The 17,646-nt window shown below is 36.9% G+C and overlaps 1 protein-coding gene across 2 annotated transcripts in view; it reads right to left on the bottom strand.

Moving 5' to 3' along the window:
- gdpd5b (glycerophosphodiester phosphodiesterase domain containing 5b) overlaps positions 1 to 17,646 on the bottom strand; it is a 46,946-nt gene that overhangs the window by 16,934 nt on the left and 12,366 nt on the right. For both annotated transcript variants that reach the window (XR_014030475.1, XM_081370540.1), the window contains exons 2-4: positions 12,668 to 12,842; positions 2,962 to 3,065; positions 111 to 204 (exon numbers count right to left, since the gene is read on the bottom strand). Coding sequence is in view for 1 of the 2 variants with exons in the window: in XM_081370540.1 (XP_081226666.1) it covers positions 111 to 204; positions 2,962 to 3,065; positions 12,668 to 12,784 (315 nt within the window). In the remaining variant the exon portion in view is untranslated. The remainder of the gene's footprint in view (positions 1 to 110; positions 205 to 2,961; positions 3,066 to 12,667; positions 12,843 to 17,646) is intronic.

Below are 17,646 nucleotides of genomic sequence, written 5' to 3'. Positions count from 1 at the left end.
GACATGTACACACATGTGAGAGAGATATTTAAAGCGTTAGTGGTTCTGGAGAGGTTTTGGTATGCAAACCCACAGTGCCGTATCAGTGCTACAGAGCAGTTGCAACTCACCATTAAAAATGCAATATAGGTGAAGCCAGCTGCCGTTGTGGCCAATATGGGAATGGTTCCATCGCTCCACTCCCCTGAACGGTTATATAAAAACCTGTGGGAGCACAATACCGGAAAACTGTTAGAAGTTGATTATTCAGCATTAGAAATCGTGGGTGTCCTCCATAATGTTCAGACCTAACCAAATAACCAAGCCCCTGAAAAACAAATAGAAGCTACTAATCTTTTGACAGGCTCCACATTTCTCTTGCTCGCTCTCATGAGAGCTCTGGATTATATAAGTATACTTTTACCAAAGAGGAGAATCAGAGAAGCATCTGTTTTACAAAAAGCATCATCTGCCTTGTGCGTATCTTTGAAACAAAGGGAGATGAAGCATATGAGACCATGAGGCACAGTATCAGGGTCAGTATTAGCTTTCTTCAACATCTAGGCACAACGGCTTTGATCAGAATTGAATACCGGCCTAGCCTACGTTTACTCGATGTGTAGTATATCCTTTCTAATCTGAAAAAGTGCATATTATTCCACAATATGCTTCAAACTGTGGTATGCTGTAGACATCTTTATGCTATTTTTAATTCAGAGAGTCGTATAAAGTTAACATCTTTCAAAAAAAGTTGTTTTTATATAATGCTGTGGGAAAAATATGGCAAATGTTACACTGCGTTCAAGCCATGTCGTAATTACCGCTCAGTACGCTTTCGAAACACTCTCGCGGTACTTTGATGTAATTCAGCTTCAAGTCGAACACACTTTAAATCTGCAGTGGTCAGGTGGTACAGCGGCCACGAGGTACAAGTCATATCTCTTTGAAAATTTCAACAAGCACATGAAGGCTTTTTACATGGCGTGAAAGCACCTTTAAAAGAATGTTAAATGAATGCTTTCAACATAATGTTTCATATAATATAAGAAATGTTTCTTGAGTGTTAGAATGATTTCTAAAGGAATGAAGACTGTCTGCTAAAGTAATGAAGTAACGGCTGCTAAAAATCAATCAAATCAAATCAATGACATTAGAAAACAGCCGTTTTAAATTGTAATAATATTTCCACAATATTACTGTTTTTACTGTATTCAAATGTAGCCTGGGACAGCATGAGAGACTTCTTTCAAAAACATAAAAAAAAATCTTACTGACAAGTATATACTGCAGCAATAGCAATATGTTAGTATGTTTATCTGAGCCTAGAATCAGAATGGAAAAGGGGTGGGCATATCATAGATCACCCTTCTGAACTGACAGGCTAAACTGCAGCTTTGTGGGCAGAGTCATATCGAGGGTTTGATGCCTCTCCTGCCTGATCACAGATTCTACATGCTTGCACGGTCCCTCTGGGCATTAACTGGAGTTCGCTGTGAATCAACCCCTTTTGTCCTCTACAGTAAAATCAAGGACAATGTACCTCCCATGAGACTGTGTGGGAGGAGGTGGAGGCCACAAAGAAGGAGAGAAGTGACGTTGAAAAGGAAAAGAAAACAGAATTAAAAAGGAGATCAGGAGGATCAGGAGAAAACGACCTTGAGGAAAAAAGCAAACAATGGCTTTTACCGTCACGTTGTTTTTAATGTCCTCAACCCGTTTTACAGAGTATGTGGCTCCTGGGAAATGGAAGATTATGTAGTATTGTTTCGTCACACCTCGATTACTGTAATGCTTTATATATAAGTGTTTGTCAATATTCATTGGTACGCCTACAGCTTGATCAAAATGCAACTGCCCCCTCACTTGTTTTTTATAACCAATACTGTCCAATAGTAATATACTGTATATGGCTGCAGTTTACATCTGTGTCTTCTGTTGTCTTGTTATTTGTTTGAACATATGGCATTTAATTGTTTTTTTCTTTCTCTTTTATTGTTTGCTGAAAAAAACTGCTGAAAAAAATGAAACCGCTTTATAAATAAATTTGATTTGACTAAAAATGTATTTAATAGCTAAACCATGACTGAGTGTAAATGCAAGTCTTTTTGTGTTTGTTAATATTATACCGCATTATGCAGATATACTATATTATATATAATGTAATAAAATACATTTTATATATAAATAATTCCATCTAACATAAAGTTTGTTTACCTAATAAATGTGTGTGTATGTATAAATATAATATACTGTATATACACACTTATATTATGTAAACACAAACTTTTATGTTAGATGCGATTAATCGCAATTGATCGATTTGACTACTAATTACTATATATGTATATATATACATTTTATTTCTGCATTTTATGTAAAGATTTAATTCACATAAATGAGCAACACACAACAAAGAACACTGCCCTTGGTCCTATATCCCAAAATGCACTCTGCTCGACTTGCCCTTCCGTTTAATATTTGACAGATTAACTGGAAATAATAGCAGCCTCGATTATCAGCATAAGTTTCTTGACTCAATGATTAATTGGACTGACAAAAGCTAACACATTTTTTTATACAACCTTGCATTAAAAATACAAAATAACTGCATTTATTCAAGATGATAATTAGCTGGATTAAATATGTAACCAGTATGCAATGCAATGTAGCATGCAGCTCTAATTCACTGCATGATGCACACTGTTTTAAATACTAAAAGTAGTATTTGTATATACTGCACAGTATGTGCAATCAGCAATTCCATTCTAAATCCTAGCCAAAAACAGTCCAGCGGCAGCCTATCTATTAAAGTTGCAATCTGTTCCATCAGAGCCTTTTCCATGATCTCTGGATTACTTTAAGCGTAGGATTATACCAAATTTGTTTCGGGAAAGCTCATGAGTTTCTTAGATGTATCTGTGCAGAGAAACAGAGATTGTGGGATCGTTGATGAAAGTGTATGATTTTAAAAGGCCTACTCACCAGTTAAACTCGCTGTAGTCATTGTGGGCCTCCCACCAGAAGTAAAACCACACCAGTAACAAGGAGAAAGTGCAGAAGAGAATGAAGGTCCATAAACACTCCCACTGGAACAGAAAAACACACACACACAAAAAAAATAGGAGTAAATAAGAGTTTAAAATAAATCTGTTCCATAATTTTGTGTCGATCATTAAGTATTATTAAACAGGTTGATGTCAGCATGCAACAATACAGTCACTGTGAGAAACTCTGCCAAATGATAATCTCGAGAACTAGAAGGAGAACAAAATTTCAAAATACTGTCAACACTGTTTAAAAATTTAGTGAAATTTAATATGGAGTTCTCATAATGCCTCAGGACATGACTGCATACTCATATGAAACTCAATTAATCTAAATAGAGCTGCTTCAATAGTGAGAACGGCCTTCATCACAGATTCATTATTAAAACATTAGTTCTGCTCTCAGCAGGGTACAACAGAGGGCCCTCTTGTTGCCTGAATTCAGCTCACTTTCTAAGACATCAAGAGATGCATCAAAACGCAAACACTCAATTTATTGCAAAATCTGCAATAATTAAATATAAATTTCCCCATACTTTACTCACATACTGTAAAAAATTATGCTTTCTCAGCCGATGGTCTGTGCCTTGTTAAATATCCTATATTGATTTGTTTTATTATAGATAAATTATGGACTGAAATGAAAATATCATTGATTTGGTAAGCTCTTTTAGTACCATGTTAGCCACTCTGGTATTTCTTCTCCAGTTTACATCTTCCAGTGGATTGAATTGGTATTTAGCATTTATATTAGCATTTCTCAAACTTATACAAACAAGTAGCCTATTCAACAACACCTTCTTTGAGACAGAGTTTAATTTTCAGCATATCACCAGCACTTCCCACACATTTTTTGTTTGTTTGCACATACACCCCTGGCACAGCCAAACTCTTAACAATAACCAATGTACTGTGAATAAAGTCCGAAGCTAAAAATATCATCATTTATTTGGCTCACAGAGTAGTGCGTTGTCTACAGCACACAAGAAAATTGGGTTTGTGGATTAATTAAATGGCTAGTGCGCAATTACATAAACCATGAAAAACAATAAAAACATTCATTTATTTAGACATAAATAATGCTTTTAATGTTCGAATGGACTAACGTTACTATAATTTTCAAATCGGAGTAATTTTCCTTAATGGTTTTCCTCTTTAATCCACCCTGGTGATTAAGTGTCAGTTCTGTATATGGCAGTATATGGCAACTTCTAATTCCTTCACATTATGAACTGAAAGGAGACAAAAATACAGGTATAAACCACCCAGTATAATGAAAACCTGATTTTTTTAGAAAAAAAAAAAGAAATAAAATAAAATAAAACATGGTTACATAAAGAAATTCACTCTGTTCTCATTGCAAAATAAAGACAATGCAGAATGACAGCACTTACTTCAATAAAAAAATAGCGAGGACACAAAGTACTCATACTGTCAATCTTCTTCCTCGTCACTACACAAAGAATGAAAATATAGTCTGCCATGAGGGAGCAGAGCAATGAAAACAGTTTTGAAATGTTCACGAAAAGCAGTTAGAAAGCATGTATTAATTCCTAAGCTCCATCATCCAAAAACACCTAAATATAGATGGATAAAGAGGATTATGGGTAGTTTCTAAGCAGAAAAATAATTCACACAAATAAATGCTGCTAAACCTGAGATCTCACACCAACATCACAGGCTGTCTGAATGCGCCAAATCAATAGCACACCATAAAACGGGTCAAATGTCAAATGTGGTTTTGTTTTTCCAAATGATTTTTCCATCGAATTTAAAAATGACACCAGACTGAGAACACTGACATGGGATGTGGGTGGATGCATGGTGTTGCTATACGGTTTAACATTATAATATACAGTATAAAAAAAATGATATTCATTTTTATTAGCTAAATATTAAATGTTGTTTTTAAAGATCAACTTTGAGTGAGCATTCGATGACAGCAAAGGTAATTTACATATGAAAAAGGGGAAAATGAGCATGCACAATTAAATAAACAATACTACCATGTTTTTTAAGCATAAGATTTATTAAGTCAAAATTCGACAACATTCGAAAACCAAAAGCCCATTTCTCCTGAACATGCTGCATAATTTGAAGAATCATTCGTTGTGGGAAAGTTTAATAGTTTAAGTTAGGGATTTATTCACCATAGCAACACCCTGCATCCACCCACATCCCATGTCAGTGTTAAACATTTCTGTTGTTCTCAATCTGGTGTCATTTTTAAACTCGATGGAAAAATCATTTGGAAAAACAAAACCATATTTGATCTGTTTTGCGATGTGCTATTAATTTGGCGCATCCAGACAGCCTGTGATGTTTTTTAAGCATAAGATTTATCATTATTAAGTCAGATCATAATCAATGATCTTCGATTTCGAAATTACGCACTTCGAAAACACACTGCATAATTTGATATCATTCGTTGTGGCCTTGTGGGAAAAGTTTTGCACCAAGTCTAATAGTATAAGTAAGGGATTTATTCATGGCCTGAATGACTCATCCCTCATAACCTTGAACACACAATCTTAAGATGAAGATAGTTCAGCATATGAATTGATAAACTCAGCTGTGTTTTTGGCACTGTCGTGGTTGTAGCAGATTGCCATGACATCATCAGGGTCAATCACCAGGAGACAACTCGACAGAAGGGATTCAGAGCAAACTGTGTTTCCTCTAAACGAGAATATCATCTTATCATTAAGCCTCAAAGTTTGATTCTGTCCCGCTGATCTGAGATGGCAGCGCCACTTCACTACTTAGCACCAAAGTAAACGCACTTTTTTTTTTCACTATTTCCTGAGGGGAGTGTTGAATTTGTATTGTGCAAGTCAAGTATCTGGACTTTAAACGTCTTATTGTTACAAATCACAGAGTTATGTCAGGCACAGTAACACTTCTATGAACAAATCTAAAGGTAAAATCAAAGTAACAATTCCCTTCAAAACGATCCCAGCAAAGCTTTGCATGGCACATTAGTTTTAATGCTGTAAAGTAACTATCGCTAATTGGTTAAGGTGGGGTGAAATGGCATGGTTACAGTGGTTGCCTTTAATTATCTTCATTAAGTTAAACAGGCTTATCTGATGCTGAAATATGGGCATAATAACAATATCTCAAACTAAGATCTGCCAAGCACTGGCTGCAATTATGAAAATTAGCTTCTTTAGCATTTCCTGAGCAAAGAAACAAGCTGAACCACTGCCCAAAAACATGACCGATAGAGGCATTCAAACAGCAAAAAACAACAACAAAAAACAGCTTTTCCTTGGAGTGCTTTAACTTTGATGCCCCATAATCATATTATTTATTCATACAGCATTTACCACACACATCTGCCAACTGTAGACTGACTGCTAAATATCTAGTCCACATAGGCAAAGGGCAAAGAACACGGGGAGGCCAGCTGCCCGACGTGAGAGAGTAAAGGAGAGGCAGTGGGTGGAAATGAGCGGAGAGAGAAAAGGTAGGGGGAGCAGCGGAACAACGTCCTTTCATAACAGTCCCTCAGCTGTAAGTCACATCGGTGAGTGAGGTGCAAAATCAAGTCCCTTTTTTACAGACTGACCCATTCTGGAACAGATGTCACACAATCCATTAACAGAACCGTTCAAAGAAAAGATATGCGTTCTATTCATAGAGTGGTTATTTTACTGGTGTACAGAAGCACCTTTCAAATACAGGTCTCAAAAACAGACTAGACAACTGAAAAGAAATGTCATTGGAGGTAAAATTGAGGTCAGATGGATTAAAAGTGTCAGTATAACAAATGACTTTACTAAAATACATGGATTCAATATAGCACTACTAGGTTAGTTGGATCATTCTACTGAATAGACCAGCAGTAATAGTGGCAAAGGTGCTATGTAAATTCTCACTATAGTGTTGGCATTTACATAAGGGTATTTCTGGTCCTGAAAGTAGTTTCACTACAGCTCGGCAGTGTCTGCCTAAAGGTTACAGTCAGACATGCTAGATGTCTAAATGTAAACGCTGTGATCCGGACTAATTTCCACTTGAAATTACACTCTGCTTATTTCTATTCAAAGAGTTTCCATTGATGTTAATTGTTATGTAAAAATCACTGTGGGTCAATAATGTGTAATGTTGTGGCGGCTGCCACAAAGAGTGCTTTCATAAGCTGCCTTTTCAAATGTGCAAAAGGAACAAAACGGAATATGTACTTTAAACATGGAAAAACATCTTCATCAAAGAACTAAAGGTCAGATGTAGCTACATAAATCTCAATTTAAAAGCACTGAATAGCCAAGATCTTTGTAAATCCATACTTCAAATCCATAGTTAACCCAAACATTTTAATTCTGTCATCAATTAGTCACCAACCCATTGAAAAGCTCCCAAGGAACATAAACAGACTGAAGATGTCATTGGGGAAAATGTTTTTTTTGTTTTGTCCATAAAATGATAGTCAATGGAATCCAAAACAACCGAATTTACTGTCCCTTTAACATCTTTCTCTCTTCTCCAATGAAAAATATAACCGTAACCTAATAATCTCCATGTTGATGGACCGGAAAGATTAAATCTGACAAGAACATGCATTGTAGGTCACCTTGTAGGAAATGCTGGCACTAGAATACACCCATAGATCAATTCATCAAAGCCATTTAAAAATGCTGCTCTCTTCTGTAAACGTGAGCCCTGAATGACAGCAACAGCAGTGGCAGAAGAGTGGAGAGAATCTGAAAGCAAAGTCTTCCTACATGTGAATCCAAGAACATTGCAGTGAAACGGATTACGTGCAAAACAGCGTCTGGGGAACAGAAAGCAATCATAAATATAATCTGTATTCCTGAGGGATGGCAAGAGTTTAAGAGCCTCAGTTTGTTGCTGATGCGGTCTGAAGATGCAAGTACATGTCTGTGGGTTTCTTCCAATCCACTGGAAATGACTGTCTTCACCCTGAGGGAAAACACAGCTTTTTGGTGGCAGTTCTGAACCTGCTGTAGGCTGTAGGAGTCACAGTCTTGTCACTGTGTATCACGCCGACACCCTGCCCTCAGTACTGACTGGAAAAGGAGAATGTTTATACTAAAGAGTTTTCACCAGACCAAAAGGTATTTGAACTCCATTTAAAAAGATGTTGAAAGGGATATTTCACCCCACCTCCCCCTAAATATAGTTAAATATGGTTAGCATAAAGCCAAATTTGTTATGAAAGACACTGACAAATACATTATATAACCAAAGTGACATTTCAGTTGATGAGTGCTGCATGAATGAAAGCAAAGTAAACAACTAGCTGTCTGTCGTGTCATTGACACATGTATACCACACATTGCGAGTTAATCTTTACTGTCAATCACTAATGTTAGAGCTGTCAACCTCTCTCAGATTAAAAATGATAGAAAAGAGGGGAACTGTGTGGAGTGGGTAGATCCTGAGAGGTTTTGGCAGCAAATCTGAGAGGATGAAAGCAGGCTGGCGTAATGATGCTGAAAATTCAGCTTTGGTATCAGGAATATATTACATTTTAAAATATATTAAAACAGAAAACAGTTATTTTACATTGGAATAATATTTCACAATTACCTTTTTTTTACTGTATCTTTGATCATATCCAGCCTAGGTGAGCATAAGAGGACCTGTTAAAAAAAATACTGTACAAATCCTACACTTTTGAATGTGTATGTAACTGATCACAGTTGATTCACTGCATGCCAGTCGCTGTTGTTATTGTGTATATTGGCTTGTACAGACCATGCAGGGGCCCATGGGAGAAAAGGACACTTCTATTCATGTGTCCTTTGTGTTGGGATGCGTAAATGGAAAAACTCTCAATTATTACTGAGGAGGGATCTCTTTTCAGTGGAGCACAGCTTACAGCTTAAACAGGAGACAATCACACATTTCTCTGTCAAACTCACACTACCCAGACACAAATACAGGCTTCATATAAAATAATTCAACAGAGCATATTATACGTATTAGATCCCTGTATGCCATGTTGTTTCTGGGGTTAAATCACAAAGCTTTTGTATTGAGTTTGAAATGCCACATGGAATCTCACCGCTCCAGTGATTCCACAGATTTGAGTTTGGAATCATGAAATATGGATGCGCTTTGTATAATCCCAGACCTCACACCCCAGAGTTTAGTGTGTCATATGAAGATGAGAGCTGGGCTCTGAAGCGATCAACTGTGGCAAGATGGGACAAAGGTCAAATTGTTGTGCATGAGTAAAATATCATATCCTGTTTCGTTTAAAAGTGACAGGAAACGACATTAGCTGCATTCATTGAGAACTGACACCATTCTATCTGTCTCTCTCACTTACAGACAGCTGAACTGGCTGTTTCTGTGGACAGGGTCAGGCCTCCCGCAATGGACAGTCAAGACTGAGCCGAAACTGCTGACAGCACAGTACAAGCATCTGAGGGCCAGAGAACAACAGGAAACCAGGGCAATGGCTTAGTCTCCTTTTGTGGAATTAAAATGGAAATGTATATCTGCTCCCTTTTCGCTCATTTTATTGTATTAGGCATTGATCCAACTGCACACTGAAAGGAGATATGCGATGCACATCTTCATCTAGTTCCCACGTTATGTTCTGAATCCAAAAAAGCAAGCTCATGCCCATACCATGAAGGTGGTAAGGCAATGTTTTTGGATGGAAATAGTATTACACTTTGATATACCACAAATATATTACCAAAGTACATTTCCCAAAACAAAAAAAGCAAATATAAATGAAAACATTATTTCATTATATAATAATATATAATATTATTTATAAAAGAATATTAATATATATAATAAGTATCTTCTATTTATTTGATCCAAAATACAGCAAAAACAGTAATATTGTAAAATACTTTTCAGCAAGGATGCATTAAAATTGCTGTATTTTGGATCAAATAAACGCAGCCTTGGTGAGCAGAAGAGACTTCTTTTAAAAACATTAAAAAAATCTTACCGATCTAAAATGCTTGAACGGTAGTGTATATATGTAACAGGTCTCAAGTCCTTCATTGTAAGTCTATGGGATTCATTCACCAGTTTTATTATCAACATTTTAAAAGTCAGATCCACTAGAGTTTGTCCTGCATTATTTGATGAATCAGTCATGTCTATAATATAAGGACCAATAACAAATTATACATTATGTCTACTGTAATTTTACAGTATATGTATATAGCAGTGTGCTGTTTCACTGTACATTTTTTACAATGATTATCAAACTTACTCTCAGACAGATTCCTTAGACAAATTGAGATTCCCTGGTGCCATGTGATGCTCCTCCTTTCACTATTAACATGCATCTGTACTGATAAGATTCCAACTTTATCTTGGTTTCTCTGACAACCATCTCTCCTGCTTCTCTCAGCAACATGACCACGGTCAAAAATCTGTGTCACTGATTTTCGACACAAAGTCTTCTCCTTTTGCTCCCGTCTCATCTTACAGCCCGATTCTCTGACAAGCAATTGTGTCCCAACTCTCTTCTCCCACAGGGACCTTTACGGAGTACACAACTGAAAACAATAATGCTCAAAGGCAAAACTCTCTCTGAAGGAAAGCAAACATTTAATAAATGCACCTCCAGGGACTTTTGGATATTTTATTTGCTTGCTTAAAAAACATGCATGAAAAGGAAGGGTTATAGTTTTTCCACTAACACATGTGTGTTTTTGAGCCAATGAAAGTCCTTAGAGAGATCATGGAAAAGGAAAAAAACTAGAGGATGTTTATTAGTGTAACACTTGCTGTGGCAAATCAAAGGGTACGTACAACATGAAAGGCCACATGTTCCCTTGACGCTGTCCCTATTCCACTAACGTAAAATTTATACAGACCTGCAATGTTTTGATTAAAGTCTTCTTTTACTAAAGCACCCTCGTGGACTCTTGGCCTCGCTCACTGCATTAGACAACGAGGATAATACCATTTGTTGGCAGTCTGGAGGCAGCTCTTTCAACACACATATATAACATCACAATTCCCCTGATGCTCAGCACATGTCCTTTAATTAACTTCATGGAAGCGGCATCCTAGACAAAAAGTGCTTTGACGCATAAGAGACCGATCGTTACTTAGCCTACATATACTTGACTCTATTGAAGCAGACGTAAGCAAACCCCAGTCAAAAGACCCTCAAATAAAAAGATTATGATTAATGTGATTCCTAAGTGAATGATTTTATCCTCTATGACTAATATTTGCTTGCTGAAGTAAATCAATTTCTAGAACATAATCTAATACATTAAAATCTGTCATTAAAACACATTCAAATCAAGTCTTATGAAATCTAATGGCAGGCTCCATTTGTTTTTTCTCTTTTTTTAATGAATAAGGCTCATTAGTCTGGTTATTTCACATGTATACTATACAGTACAAATGTTGGTTCACTACACTGAGAAAGTTTTTTAAACGACTGACCTCTAAATGACCTAGAGTTCCTTAATAAGCTCATATTGACACTACATCACCTATGTCTGTGCACAAAACAAAGATAGACGCAGCTAAAGAACACAAGGGAACAGAGTTTGCAATCAGCCAATGAATTTCTGACCTGACTGCACAGTGACCCTTGACTAATCTGAACTTTGATCTTCTCGAAAAGGTTTTCTTGGAAACTATGACTCATCATGTGACCTTATTAATTTCCAATCCCAGTTAACCTATTACACTTTCAAAACAATTTGTATATGTTTAGGTTGTTACTTAAACGTTACGAACCTAAGCTGTTTTCTGTGGTACGCAAGATAAAGTTTCGAGGAGTTTGCAGTCAAAGAAACAACAACAAACATAATTCTCTGTTTTTTTAATGCAAGACTTTTATTTTGAAAGACGTGTGAACGCTGTTGACTCTTCTATCAGACGCAGTTTAAGTAAAGAGCGCCTGAGAAAAAAACGTATTGCCTGATTTAGTTTCTGCAGTCAGATGAGATGTCAGGTTATATGTCAGTATTATTATTTTAACGTTATTTTCATAGCTTGTTACAAAATATAAAGTATCTCACCTCAGAAAAACGAACTTTTCTGTCCTGTTAGCCGTTATACTGTGCTCATAGTGCGTGCAAATGCGGAGGCGTGCAAAAATAAATTATGAGCATGCGTTTTTTTTTAATGCAAATTTATTATAATTATATAGGCTAATTAAATAGGAATTAAGTCAAATTCCTAAAAAAAAATAAAACATAAAAAAAAGATAGCGGCTAAATGACCAGGGAAAATGTGGGTCCTATGGCCAAGTCAGTTGACTTCCACTGTTCCACTGGACACCACACAACAACAAACATGTCACGATCAGTGTAGTCTGATTCGCGAATGAACCACTGATGTGATTCTGAATATTTTGGGTTGGTTCTTTTAAATGAATTGTTAAACAGACTCTTTATTTACTGTTTTGAGTCTTTAAGTAGTATCAGAATGAAATGACTAAGAATCAGAAAAAACAACATTAGCTTCTTTGAAATTATCCCGCTTGTTGGGGCAGTGTGAACTGGATTTAATCACTGTTGAAATCTGATCCAAAAAACTTCACCACAGCAAAACTGTTCACAAAAACACTGTGTGCGATGAATTAAAATGAGACATCTTTAATTTTAGCTGTGGGATTTGAGCTTTAATAAAGTCTTCAAGTCACAGCCAGATGGCTTAGAGATAGGGTAACTCACCTTGGTGGTGTCATCATGTGACCGCTGGTAGCGTTTCCACCGGCAGCCGTATATTCCGGTTAGACATGACAAACACAGCTGTCTCTCATAGACCTGTAAGGGTTGGTGCTTCACCATGCTCCGTCAATCCAGACTCCAACCCACCTCACTATCATCCCACTGACCGCCAATGACCCTGCAGAAAGACACACACAGAGCACTGCATAAAACAAACAGTAGATTAGCATTAGAACCATGTGACACTTCAAATGGCTGACACATCCATAAATCATAAGAGGGGAGGAGTGGAGAACTGAGAGTGTTTTTCCAATTCCAACATTGTCACTGATCAATGCCATTCCAGGTCCTCTAAATACTGTAGGTGCATAATTCTTCAAACTGACCATTACAGCTCAATTTGTGCTTGTTAAAGATGTTGAAATTTACAGTTCAAAAGTTTGAAGTCAGTAAGATGTTTTTTTATTACTACTTTTACTCAGCAAGAATGAATTTAAAGTCATTTATACTGTTACAAAAGATTATATTTCAAATAAATGCTGCTTTTGAACTTTATATTCATCAAAAAATCCTAAAAAAAAAAAAAAAAGTTTTCGCAAAAATTTTCAGCAGCCAACTTTTTAACATAGATGATACTAATATTAATATGAAATGAGCAACAAATAAACAACTAGAATGATATCTGAAGAATCATGTGACACTGAATAATGGCTGCTGGAAATTCAGCTTTGCATCGCTGGAATAAACAACATTTTATAATATTAAATAAGAAAGCTTGTCATTTGCTCTCGTGTTCATGTGAGTCAGGCACCAGATCGGCGCTGTGCCCATAGTAATCATCACTGTATTCCCAAGAGAATAAATTCACATTCTTGCAGCTTCAGCCCAGAGATTTTCCACTGCTTATCAGTCTCTATGAGGTATTAAGCCTCTGGAACCCTTATCAGGGAAGGCAGTGAAGCACTGGCATAAGCCAAAACACTGTCATCTAATGACATCTTTTTCATTTACACAAATCCAAGCACTGCAGAAAAGCTGACAGAGAAGTGCTTTCAATGTTGTTCATTTTTAGATTTCCGCCACAAATCTGCTTAAACGTTTTACGTTTAAGAATCTATGTTTACAGTACCCATCAAAAGCTTGGGGTCAGTACGATCTTTTATGTTTTTGAACGAAATTAATTATTTTATTCAGCAAAATGCATAAAGTAGACAGTACAGACTTTTAAATTGTTCAAAATTTTCTCTTTCAAACAAATGCTGTCCCTTTTGATTTTTTTTTCTGAGAAGAATTCTGAGCGCAACTGTTTTCAACATTGATAATAATGTTTCCTATGCCCAAAATCATTATATTGAAATGATTTCTGAAGGATCATGTGACACTGAAGACTGGAGTATTGATGCTGAAAATTCAGCTTTGATCACAGGAATAAACTACATTTTAAAATTGTTAAATTATTTCACAATATTATGTTTTGTTCTGTACTCTTGAGCAGAGCAGAGATTTAAAAACCAACCGCCACCATATTTATAAGCATGACTATCATAACTCTGAGCACCTCCTCTTCTTATCTGCTAAATGATTCATTGCAGAGTTCACCCAAACAGTAATCAGGGACATCAGGCAGAGAATAGAGACCACCAGCAGCCTTTCATGTGCACTGTATTGGTGGGAGGTGTATCCGGTAATTAGAGGACCCAACAGAGCAAAGGGAGTTAGTTGCGTCACCAAGATCTCATGTGAATGTGCATGAACCCTCAATCCAAATGCACACGGAAACATGATAGCAAAGACATTTTAGGTTAACTGGACATTACAGGAAACATCAGAGGTCACGTCACCTCATTTTGACATCATGAACCTGCAAACCGCTACGATGAATGTTAAGAGGCCACGCTGTTGAATTAGCGTCCGCTAATTTGCTTTGCCATGTCCTTGGAGTGAAATATTTTAAATTATATTAAAAAGCTCCGCTTGTACAGACTGAAATATGCTTTTTCAAGGGTGTGTTATATAACAAAAATGATTTCTTTCATAACAAAAATGAGCTTCAAATGCTTCTCTCGTGTTCATTACTGTAAATTAGCTGTCAGTGTTAGTTCATTAAAAAGAAAGCAATTATTCTTGCATTCCCATGCAGAGAAGAGAAGCCATTTTGGAGAACTGTTGAATAATTAAGCATCTCCTGTATTTACTGCTGGGTGTGTGAAAAATTTAGAAGGGGAACGGTAATCTAACAGGTGGGATAATTATAGGGTTAATTCGATCTGGTAATGCCAGACTTTTTACATCAATATTTTACATGTTTAATATTTGCGTGCCAGGATACATCTAGAATGAACCATTTAATAAACTAAATTAGAATAAATCATCATGTATTTATTCATTAATATCATCCAGGAATTAGATGGCTCAATAAATAAGTATGAAGGTTAAAATAATTAGGATTAGTCACTGTTGTCAGGAACTGGAGATGAAATGCAGCCGTCAGCTGTTCCGTGTCTCAACAGATCCCTCAGAGAGATAGAAAACATGCTATTACACAAGACCACGGTGAAGCAGCGCAAAAACTCTGCTGTCTCTGCCTGGTCACCAGTTCACTTAATTATCAGGTGAAAGGGAGAAGGTAAGCACTTGGGAAGAACTAATGATTCACTTTTAGACATTGTCAGTGGAATTGTGTATTTCCTCTATGATGTCTATTGTATTTCCCGGAAGTCGTACAAGGTAAAAATTGCATTGTTGAGAGGGAAAAAAACACAGACGTCACATTCTATGCTTTGGAATAGAAGACACAGTACGTTTAAGATGATAAAAAAAAACAAAAAAAACCCTGACTTATATTATACGGTATCTATATACTATGATGTCACCCCAGCAGCACTAATGATGTCAGCATAAAATGTCTGAGTAAGTCACACACTCAGCTTTCTCGTAATATATATATATATTTATTAATATCTATATTGTTGAAAAAATGAAAACTTCATAAACACTGAAGTTTAGATTTGCTCTCTGACTGATATTTTCAAGACTGTCATTCTTGTATTTTTAATCAAATTTCATCTGCATCCGCCAGCTAAATAATTTTAGCATAATGATCAATCAACAGAATTCACACCAGCAAATGTTTACTTGTGCAATACATAAACATACACCCAAATAAAGCAAGAGTCAGTTTCTGTCAACTATGTGAAACTTTTACATCGGGCAATCGTTGTTGTTCAGCACTGAAAGCTCTAGTTGACTCTGGCGCCATACTTTTAGGGTTCTGACATGGGTGAGAGAGTTTAGGAACAATATTGTCCTTTTTTGCTGCTTCATTTCCTATTGCTAGAAAACAGCCTCCATTAAGGGAAACGGTTCAGCAGTTTGAATCTCAGATTAGAGTTAGAAGGGAAAGGTTGAGTTAGAAGGAACCTCCCATGGCAAAAAGAGCCAGTATCATTGACCGTCTCAAGAGCCTTAAGGTGCAGTCACATCACATTAGTGAAATTTTGGCCAAGGTTTGTGGGCAAAAAATGTCCATTGTTAATTGTCAATAGTTTAGGAGTTTAGCACAGTTTAGCACAGCTCACAGAAAAGTCACTTTCAAGCAGATTTTTGTTGGTCTGTGTGGCAAATCCATGAACATGAACCTGTTGGAAAGTCTGCATGGAACTTTTTCACCCTGATTCAAATTTCCCAATCATGAGGATTCATATTAAAATGCCTGGTTTTTGCCTGGGAAAGTCGCCGAACAACGGTAAATTTGACTGCACCTTTAGGAAGAAATATCCACTGTGAGTCGGTCTACTATTAATATCTTAAAGGGGGGGGGAGGTGAAATGCTATTTCATGCATACTGAGTTTTTTACACTGTTAAAGAGTTGGATTCCCATGCTAAACATGGACAAAGTTTCAAAAATTAAATTGTACGTTTGAAGGAGTATTTCTGTTCCAAAAATGCTCCTTCCGGTTTGTCACAAGTTTCGGAAAGTTTTTTTCGAGTATGGGCCTGTGTGACGTCAGATGTAGTGGAATTTCCTTATACGGGTCCTAAGGGCACTTCTCCGGAAGGACGCGGGCGCGCGCAACCGTAGACCAGAGCAAGAGAGCGAAAGCAGTACCTCATCAAAGTGCTATGCTCTGCTTTAGGGAAGTCAATGTCACCAAAGAAGTGGGTTTTTGGTTGCCAGGGCAAGACAACCCTGCACAGATTCCCAAAGAACCCAGCGTTAAGGGACCAGTGGATGGAGTTTGTTTTTTCAAAACGTCAAATGTCTCAAATGTCTCTGTGTGTTGTTAGCTCGGCGCGTTAGCACAGCTTTAGCTCCGCCCACACGGCCCGCCTTCAGCCGCTCGTTTTTTTTCCGGAAAGACTCGGTACAGCCTATCTTTCTTTTATAAATATAATAAAACTAAAGACTTTTTGGAGATATGAAGGATGCAATACTACTCTATAGGTACTCAAGATTAACAGGAGATTGAGTGAAAATGAGCATTTCACCCCCCCCTTTAAACATGTTTACTATATACTTAGGTTAAAGTGCTGGTCACACTGAGCAAAAGATAAGCAGGTTAAACGGTTTACAGCCTAGTGACAAACTAATCAAGCCACTGAGTCATTTTTAAGATGACACTGTACCACGGTCAATTTGGTGAGACATTTAAAGTAACCGCAGACAATCAAGGGCTCCTCAAACTGATGCGCTACAAATGACTACCATCGGTCCTCGACAAGTGAAGAGACAATTGAAGAAAATGATAACAATCACCCCCTTTGCCTTAGGGAAAGGTTGCAGATATTTCATTTTTAGTCAGGCGTAAGATGTCAAATCTGATCGATTTAAACAAAGGTGTTGCATTTTCCACAGGAGGAGACAAATTGCTTTCTTAAGCTTCTCTTCATGTGTATCAGGTAAATTATTCTTTAAGGAGCAATTTGTTCCAGTTCAGATGTTCAGAGTACCCGGTGCTTAAAGGAAATAAAAACACCCTTT

This window comes from Scardinius erythrophthalmus (genome assembly GCF_964197995.2).
Source record: "Scardinius erythrophthalmus genome assembly, chromosome: 7".
Lineage (NCBI taxonomy): Eukaryota > Metazoa > Chordata > Actinopteri > Cypriniformes > Leuciscidae > Scardinius > Scardinius erythrophthalmus.
This window is presented reverse-complemented; position numbering and strand designations above follow the sequence as displayed.